The sequence below is a fragment of the Alexandromys fortis genome, unplaced genomic scaffold (genome assembly GCF_014885135.2).
Source record: "Alexandromys fortis isolate MF-2015 unplaced genomic scaffold, M_Fortis_MF-2015_v1.1 scaffold_33, whole genome shotgun sequence".
NCBI lineage: Eukaryota > Metazoa > Chordata > Mammalia > Rodentia > Cricetidae > Alexandromys > Alexandromys fortis.
The window spans coordinates 2,337,092-2,346,606 of record NW_026067917.1 but is presented as its reverse complement, the minus strand read 5'-3'; the positions used below and the strand labels follow the sequence as shown (position 1 = coordinate 2,346,606).

The 9,515-nt window shown below is 44.7% G+C and overlaps 1 protein-coding gene across 5 annotated transcripts in view; it reads right to left on the bottom strand.

Moving 5' to 3' along the window:
• The window catches only part of Cacnb4 (calcium voltage-gated channel auxiliary subunit beta 4), a 249,431-nt gene that overhangs the window by 30,559 nt on the left and 209,357 nt on the right, over positions 1-9,515 (bottom strand). For 4 of the 5 annotated variants that reach the window (XM_050139961.1, XM_050139962.1, XM_050139963.1 and 1 more), the window contains 4 exons: positions 9,163-9,239; positions 7,767-7,786; positions 7,465-7,545; positions 6,448-6,506 (listed from right to left, as the gene is read on the bottom strand). In XM_050139961.1, the coding sequence (XP_049995918.1) occupies positions 6,448-6,506; positions 7,465-7,545; positions 7,767-7,786; positions 9,163-9,239 (237 nt within the window). The remainder of the gene's footprint in view (positions 1-6,447; positions 6,507-7,464; positions 7,546-7,766; positions 7,787-9,162; positions 9,240-9,515) is intronic. The other variant, XM_050139964.1, reaches the window with a different exon arrangement.

Genomic DNA, 9,515 nt, shown 5'->3' with positions numbered 1-9,515 from the left:
AAAAAAAAAAAAAAAAAAAAAAAAAAAGGAAACTCCGACAGCTAGATGACATCAGAAAACACTGGTGTAAGAACTTCTATATTTTACCAAGAAGTAAACTGAGACACAGAGAAAATCCACTGGTCTATTCCAGGCAATGATGGTCTGGGAGGCCTTGAACACAGGAAGAGGCTTAGTTATGTGGCTGGACAATTCTCTTTCAGTTCAGTTTTGTTTCCCAGTACAACAAATCTCTAAGATGAGCTAAGCCACCTGGTATAGGCTTACAACTCTGGCCCTGCTGAGAGCATGGTGCCGGTTCAGACCAGGTTTAAAACAAGAGAGCCCCATATCCGAGTTTTCCACTGCAGGTTTTATCCTCCTCCTCTTCCTCCTCCTCCTCCTCCTCCTCCTCCTCCTCCTCCTCCTCCTCCTCCTCCTCCTCCTCCTCCTCTTCCTCCTCCTCCTCCTAGTCCTTCTCCCTCCTCNCTCCTCCTCCTCCTCTTCTTCCTCCTCCTCCTCCTAGTCCTTCTCCCTCCTCATCCTCCTCCTTCTCCCCACTCCTCTTCTTCTTCTTCTCTTTCTTTTTCTTGACAGTCTCATGCTGCAGCCCAGGCTGGCCACAGCTTGCAGCAGCCCTCAGGCCTTCTGCCTTAGTGTCCTGAGCGCTGGGATGACAGGCGTTAGCTGCCATGCCTTGCTCAGGCAACTCTGAAATGCAGTGTCTTCTGGGCAGCAATCTTTCCTCACAGAATGAAATGTTCTGTTTAGTTGGGGCTCTGGGCTTCTTGTTTGTTAAAGAATGGGGCATCTGGATGGAAACATACTGTCATATTCTAGAACAACCCAAGTACAGAGCTATAGACAAGTGAGCTGACTCAAGGAAGGACAGGAGTCAACTTTCCAGAAAAATGATTTCTGCCGTGCCAAAATTTCCTAGCTCTTCATAAGTCAAATAGTAATTCCTGGTTCTTAAATTTTGAGGAAATCATCAACAAACATTTCCCCTGGGTTATAAAATCACTCTCACACAGCCATTCAAATACAACCAGTGTTAAATATACACAGAAGAAACTGCTTTGAATGTTAAAAACAGACAAAATGCCAAGGGCGGCAAAATGCTCCTTTTCTCGTTTTATTTTCTAATAAAAGACTCCATTGATAACATATGTTGTCTGTTAGCAAAAATACACACGCATGGAGTATAGTCCAGAAAGGGCCGACTCCGGCTCTAGAAGTCAGTCTGTAAAGATGTAGACGGTTTTCTTCTGCCGGAAGGGTTACTTTTACCAAAGGTGGATACCAGACCTTGATTTCCTTCTTTTGAAGTACAAGCTCCCTCAGCAAAGGGACTGCACTCACCACCGAGTGTCTCTTAATTGATTATACTTTTAAACTAATGGTATGTCTCCAGCTTCTCTGCTTTCCTCATCTGCCATGCATCTTGGTACCATTCCCCAAGTGTTCCCTTGGCAACCCCTTGTAGGCAGTGCCAGCAGTTACTGGGCAGCAGGAGTCTAGTTCCCCTGAAGTCAGGGTGTAGCAGCTAGCGTCCCTAAAACCCAAAAAGCAGTCCCTAAATCCACCAAGTCTGCATGTTTCTCCTTTAGAATTCATCTGAGTTGGTGACATTATTAGTTTTCTGAATTTTTTGTTTTTACATTTTCATTTACACAGGAGGGGCAGTAGGCATGCACGTGCCAGTGTGCTAGTGGAGGTCAGAGGACATCTTGTAGGAGTCCACTCTCTCCACTCACCATGTGAGGCCCAGAGATAGAACTGAGGACACTAGGTTTGGTGGCAGGTGCCTCTATCTGCAGAACCACGTCATCTGCCTTTCTATGCAGATATTCTATGGGAAGATAGTTCTTTCAGTTGTGACACCCATTCAAAAGAAATTAGTATTCCCATGTTGCTAATGTAACAGCGGGAAGATTTATTTCTATTCTGGCTAATTAGTAAGAAGCCCAAATCAGCATAATACATATTTTTAAATTTCTAGTGCTGACGGGCACAGTGTTCCAAAGCAGGACTAACAGGAAGGAAGGCACAGGAAGACCCCAGGGTCCCCTCTAGCTTTCTTTTGATTTCCATGCTCAAGGACAAAGTTATAGCATTTTTGAGCCTCCATCCCCTAATCAATAAAGTGGGGATAGATTTGTCCTCACTATCTCAGAGTATTAGTGCAAAGGGCAAAGAAGGCACTACACAAAACTGATTTCTTAAATGACTGTTCTTAGCATTTATGGTGGTTTTAAATGTCCCCCATATTCTCAGACATTTAAATACTTGGTCCTTAGTTGGAGTCACTGCTTGGAGAGGCTTAGGAGGTGTAGCCTTCCTGGAGGAAGTACATCACTGCAAGGCCAATTCTGAGGTTTCAAAAGTCACATGGCATTCCCAGTTCCACTCTTTCTGTTTCCTGCTTATGGTTTAAGATGTGAGCCCTCAGCTCTCAGCTTCCAGCTCCAGCCACCATGCCTGCTTGTCACATTGCTTCCCTTCATGGTCATAATGGATTCTTAGCCCTCTAGAAGGGTAAGCCCCAAATAAACCCTTCCTTCTATAGAAGTTGCCCTAGATGGCTAGATGTGGCTGTATACACCTTCAATCCCTGTACTAAGGAGACAGAGGCAGGTAGTTGTCTGGGAGGTTGACACAAGCCTGGTCTACATAGCTACTTCCAGGCTATCCAAGGCTACATAATGAGACCGTGCCTCAAAAATACATACATACACACACACACATATACATATATACACACATACATAAATGAATATTGCCTTGGTCATGGTGCTACACACACAAATATACGTGTGTGTTTGTGTGTGTGTGTGTGTGTGTGTAAATATCAAGGAAAGCAGCTGTTGAAAATCCAGACTCTCGTGAGGAAGTTTCGTCATATCTTATCTGCAGAAGTTGGCGTCCATCGGCAAGGACTGTCTTGTCCCAGAGTTGGTGAGCCTTATATATACAGCAGGAACCTTTGGGGAAGGCAGTAAGATTCGACGTAATCAAATCTATTAATTTAAGCATTCAAGGTGGCACACAAATGTTCCATTATCTCCAGTGTTTGAGGCCAGCTCTAAGAAGAGAGAATCGTGGGAGGGGCCAAGAAGAAAGACAAATTTGTTCTGAGGTAGAAGTTTCTCTTTTCCATTTGTGAACTGTTGTGGCAAACAGTTTTCATACTGACGTGGTGGGGCTGCTCTGTGATGTCATCAACTGACATTGTTTCCTTTCCTTAATAATTCAGTTCTAAGTTTCAGCAACTCCCTAAGTTGTATGCTTAACTTCTCTTTCAAATTCTTTCCCACTTGACAATTTGGGGTTGTTTTGTTTTGCTTGTTCATTTTAGATTACATGTTCCTTGAGCCAGAGTCCCCTTTATTTTAGCACCCCATCCCTGTAGGCACCACATAGGACATGACATGACGCTACAGAGCTACTCGGTAGTCAGAAAAGCTCAAGGCTGCCTTTAGGAACCCCAGTGCTGTGTACGGTGAATCTATGCTAATAAAAAGAAATTAAAAAAAAATTGAAAGCCTAGATGACTAATTTTGGAGGGGAACTGGAAACGTGTGATGTAAGCTAGCAGACTGCAGCAGTGGTGGACCGACCAGCCCCTGGGGGGTGTCTGTGTTATGGAGAGAGACACTTGGTTCCCACTGTGTCTCTTGCAGGCTGAATGCCACCGGAGCAGACTGCCAGGCTTACTCGTTCCTTAATCCACTGACAGGAATCAATCCCACACTGACATATACGAGAGATCCTCGGGATCTACGTAGTACTACTCCCCCCCTCCCCCCCCCCACACAAGTGCTACAGTTAGACTCAAACAAATGGAGTAAGGAATAGGTCTAAAGTGACTCATATTTCTAAGGAGTCAAAAGGAAAAGCCATTCAAGCTCTTGCTTCCAGTAAAGTCAAACAGATGGGTTTCATCTACTCCACTGAATTAATTTTGAATTGGGATCTGAAAAGCAATACTGGATTAAAAAGCCTCTCAACACATGGATTTCTTCTTTGATCTTTCTGGAAAGCATGAGCCATTCACCTGACGATACCGCAGTTACAGCTGAAGAAATCCCGAACAGGCTTCCTGTTCGACAGTGCTGTTGATGCTGGTCCACTGAGTCAGCCTTCGGTGTAATTGTTCTCTTGGCCAATTTCAGCCAAAGACTATGTGCTGTTTTTCCTCCTTTTATTAATTGGTAAAAACACGACGTAGCAGATTGTCACAGCTCAAAGCACAATATTCCCCACACAGAAGACGTGTGAGCATCTGTGAGACGCTCTGGGCCAACTTCAGCCTTACCCAACTGTCCGCAGTTGCCCACCAGTGGGCTCCCTGGGCTTTTCTGTGGCACTCTCTGCTCATCCCTCTACCACTCCCATTTTTGCTACCTACTTCTCTCCAGGACTTCTACGCTTCGGACTTCTGCAGGACTGCCTCTGTCTCCAGTTGTATTTGAGCTGCTACTGGGTCCCCTCCCCCAGCTTCTCTGCCATCATCAGACACCGTGAAAATTTGGCATTGGAATTTTAATTGTATCTTTAATTTGAAAGATGCTTCAATAGTGTAGATTCAGTGAATGGAACAGATAATTCTGCTTGACTCCAGACAGCTCTGTGCTGTAACTCAATGAGCATCATCTTCCACGGCCTTGGGGTTACAGACATCAGTCTGCTCTCCTGAAGCCCGTCTTTCAGCCATCCCTCTTTCCCTTTGCCCAAACCTTTGTGTTCCTTTCTTCATTGTCATCGGTGCTTTCAACCTTCAGCAACATTGTTCATAGGAATGTCACCTGGAAACAGAACAACCTAACACAAGGGTAGGCAGATCCTGCGGGGCTGGATCTGCTCAGATCAAAGACGGTGATGGAATTTGAGGAGGGGGCACTGCTCAGGACAGCTTTCGGTGAAGGCACCCCGGGTTAGAACCAATGATCTATGCAGAGCTGAAGGAACTGTGTGAATGCAACAAGAACAGCAGACTGCTCGTGTTAGCTGCCTTCGTTCAGACTCAGGGGTCAGAGTTATGACCCAGAACACCACAGAACAGGACTAGACCATAACTGTTAAGTTAGAGTCCAGGTTCAGCTGTTTTGTTGCGATGTATTTTTAGGACATGAATTCCCTAGTCTTCAGAGAGAGGGGAGGGGGCTGGTGTCCACATTGGAAGACATTAGGACTCCTGCTCTATCCCTCTCCACTGCATTCATTTGAGACAATGCCTTTCAGAAACCGGAAGCCAGCAAGCCCTAGTGATGTTCTTGTCTCTACACAGCACTGAGGGAGAGGCAACGCTATGCTTCATGTGAGTGCTGGGTATTTGAACTCAGCGATTTATGTTTGTACATACAACAAGCCCTCTTACCCCCTGCGCTAGTCCCCCATCCCCTCAGCTTCTTTACACTGTGTCTAGTCTTAGGAACCAGTGATTATTTTCATATGACGGCACAGAAGGCTTTTCTTTTCACAAATTATAAACACCAAAAAGTACTTGTATGAAATTTTAGACACTTGGGCTTAAGTTTTATATACACACAAGTTGTGCTTGCCTTTTCTTAAAATTAAAGTCTAAAATCTATTTAAAAGCATTTAAACATTTTTAAAATGAATTATTCAGTGTGAAGTGATAACCTGGATACATTGCCCGGGTTTCTCAATGTGTTCTATGTAAGCCTGCTTCTGATGAATCTTCAGCTTGTCTGGGTGGTTGTTTCTACACAGAACACACTCCACACTGTGAACAATCATGTTTCATCATTGAGTCAATACAGATTTTTTTTTTAGCACTTTTCTAGAAAACCTAGGAACTCTAGATATTTTCCACAAAACTGAAGCATAAACTTGTCTGAGGGCTTGGCCATATTGATGATAGCTTATAGGGGGGTACATGGAAAACATACCTATAAAAACCACAAAGTTGTATTTCTGAAAATAGCACCCAAATAAATACATCGTCTTTCAGTTGTCACTCAGGAAGGCTATGGCAAAGCGAAGATTGCATTTCTCTCTTAAGGAAATTTATTTATTTGCTGAAGGCTGTTTCCAGCATTTCATGCTTGCAAAGAGCTTTGTTATTTAGACATTCAAATCACACACCCGGGCAATTCCCAGACATTAGCCAGCATGATCATTGAGCCATCGTATTTATCAGAAATTGACATTTTCAACCAATTTCTGAAAACCAGTTCGGTATGAACTCACTAGTAAGCGAGAAAATAAAGACAAACATACATTACACCCAACAAATGGATTAATTTCCTTTCGTTTGTCCCTGGGGGCCTCATGCAATACTTCGTATTTTCATAGCTGTTTCAGTGAACACGCTCCTGGAACACTGAATTCAGTTTAACCACTGGACTTCTGTAACCGTTGGAAACAGATCCACAAATCAATTCATCACGCTTTTTCAGTTAAAGAAAAAAATCAAAACACGAAAACATCTATATGTCTCACCTCCCATCAAACCTGTGCTTCAGGAAATCAAAGAGGGCTTTCTGCATCATGTCTGTTACCTTCGCAGAGGTGAGGAAAAAAAAAAAGAATGAGGCAAATGCGTGGAGAGAGAGAAAGGGAGAGAGAGAGAAGTCAACGGTGAGAGAGGTGGAAGGGAAGGGCACAGGGACTGAGGAGAAACCCCATCACATCCAGGCATCTTTAGGGGCCAGCTACAGATGTTCTCCAGGGCTGATTTTTCAAGATAATCAAACATAGTTGCTAATGTCTCCCTTGGTTCTTCTCCAGGGTGCTGAAGAACAAATTTATAGTTTTTACCGGGACCCCAGGCAAACAAACCCTCTTCCTACGTCCCTTAGGATGTCCATCTGCCCAAGGAGACCAGAAACTGGCTATGCACAAGAGGGCTGGGCATCTTCACATGGCGGGACTATGCTTGTCTCTAGTGATGGGTATCGGGTGGTCCTAGTGTCCGCTCTGGGCTCAGCTACCCCAGCCTGAGCATCTTGGGAATTCTCCCTATTTGAGGCTTAAGTTTTTTTGTATATAATCTTCCTGCTCATCACCGGACGTTTCCATCTTGGAGCGAGAAAGAGAGATGAGAATTTTAGAACTGCCCCAGGAACATTTTTAGCTCATTTAACAGGTGTTTACTAAATGCCTCCTTCCTCCAGACATCATCCTAGCAGGGGGGTCAGTTGGCCTGAAGGTTGCCCCGCTTCAGATTTAGAGATCACACCCCACCTGTTTTTTTTCCATTCAAACCCAAAGTCAGAATAGCAAAATCTGAGATGTCATGCAACACAGCCTTCACTCCTCTTTATTACATGGCAATGTCTAATTGCTCTCCAGAGTTTAATCTAGTTTCTACTGGTCCCCCCCCCCCACCTGCCTTCACCTTCTGTGCTCTGCCTTCAACCACTTCCTATCTGTAAACAGACCTGGGAGGGGTCAGATTCCGAAGGAGGGTCCCCAGGGTTCTTGGTCAAGAAAAGGAGAGTAACGGATAACTTGTACCTCATAACCTTTCAGGGATGGCCCCACTAACACCACTGGGCGCATTGATGGCACAACATCGTAGGGAGGGATGTGCTCCGTCTGAAAAAGACTCGTCAACACGAGTGAGAAGGTGAGACCGGGCCTCTCTCCTCGACAGCCACAACATCCAGAATTCTCAGGCTGAACAGTAAGTGATGCCTAAGGGTCCCCACCGAGGAGGCCCATCCCTCAAGAGGTATGTGGGCCACGGACATGGAGCATCGCAGGCATGTACGGAATAGGAACCTTAGCAGGAGTTTAGAAAAGGAAACACAACTTACCACTTTCTGCTTCTGTTTTGCTAAAAGACAACAATGAGAACCACATCAAAATATGCAATCTCTGCAAATGATAGCACATGAGCTTAAAAGCTGGGAGAAGGTACCCTGTAACTGTCCTCCGCGCTTGCCTGGCACCCACTCAGCAGATCACTGCCCTGCCACTTCATCATGGACATTGCTACTTGTGAGAACATGGGATATGGACCGCTTCTTCCCTGCACCAATGACCTGGCATTGCAATTTCCTGTGAAAGGCTGGCACAGGCAATCAAACAATACTTGAGATTGTTAGCTAACCATTAACTATGGGTGTGCCCATATTGGATGTGGCACACATGAAGTGGAGGGCAAGTTGGCCAAAGGAAATGTAATAAAAAAAGAAACAATACAATGTGAGCAAAATTACCACCACCTCAGCTATTGTTAACATTGTTGTTGTTGCTATTGTTCTGTATCTGTGCATTTGGTGAACCACGGAGGCACTATGGCAGATCTTCAGGTATTTCTCCAGCTGGAAGAGTGAAAAGCTGTTGTAACACCCCAGTGTCCAGCAAACATACAGAGGGCAGAACCTAGTCCACAGCCCATGAAGGTGGCTTTGCTGTCATCCAAGCATTAGGTCCTGTCTACATGGGGTCACCTAGAGGGACAGGTTGGTTCTCAGCCCTGGAGGTCAGCATGAATCCTCACAGACAAGGACCAAGTCCCCAGAACTGTCCCAGCATCAACCCAGCATTGACATGAACGGCAGAGCCTTGACCTGCCGTCTGAGCTGGCGATATCGGAGGCTCTCATACAGCCTCAGTTCCTGGCCAGAGTGAAATTAGCTCTCAAGAGTCAGAAAATGCGATGGGAGGAACTTTCTAGGAGAACGCCTTCATTATATCCAAAGACACACGGAGGCTTTATTGAGATACCCTGTCTCTTCATTGCATCCATTCTGGGACTCAACTGGAACTGCCTAATGCCCAATAATAGAGACAAGGTAATCTTGGCTGCAGGGGGGCTCTATGCCCTCCCCCCAGTATGTACGACCTGGTCCCAACATGGGCTAAAATTTCATGTACATACAGAACATTGTTGTAACAATGCATGAGCTTTTATATCTATGGGCCTCACAATCTTGAAGTACCTTGAGTTCTTGAGTAGAATAATGGACTTGAGGTTGGTTTATACATGAAGAAGTAGTGGGTATAGGGGGTGAATGAGATTTTTCAAAATTATACTGATGACTTGAATTTTTGTATCATTAGTACACTTCAAGTCAAACTAGAATCCAAATGAGCAAGGAAATCTTAAATAAAAGAAGCCTTACATTTTCAATCAAGTCTTTATTCCCAAACCAGTAAGAATGTTGGCTTATGTGCTCCAATGCTTGGTATAGCAAGACCGCTCACCTGTTGTTGTGGGGGTCGCTCGAAACGTCCCTGACACCATTTCTCCGAGACTGGAGGAAGAGTTTCCACTCGATTTCCTAGAACATGGAAACAAATTTAAGACTCTTGCCCTAGATCCTCTGAAAACAGAAACTGGGAATCCAAGGTGTTCTTTGGCCTACTAAATAATTCAAAGCATCCTAAGATCTGATAGAAGAGCTTCAAGAATCTGCTCTAATGCTTTCTCTAACCTCAAAGGAAGCAGAGATCTCATCGAGACCTGGAAACACTTTGCAAATTCTCTTTTCCGGTTATTCATACAAAAATTGAGCAGAAGGACCCCTGGTGAGGATGCTCTTTGGAGATATGTGTTT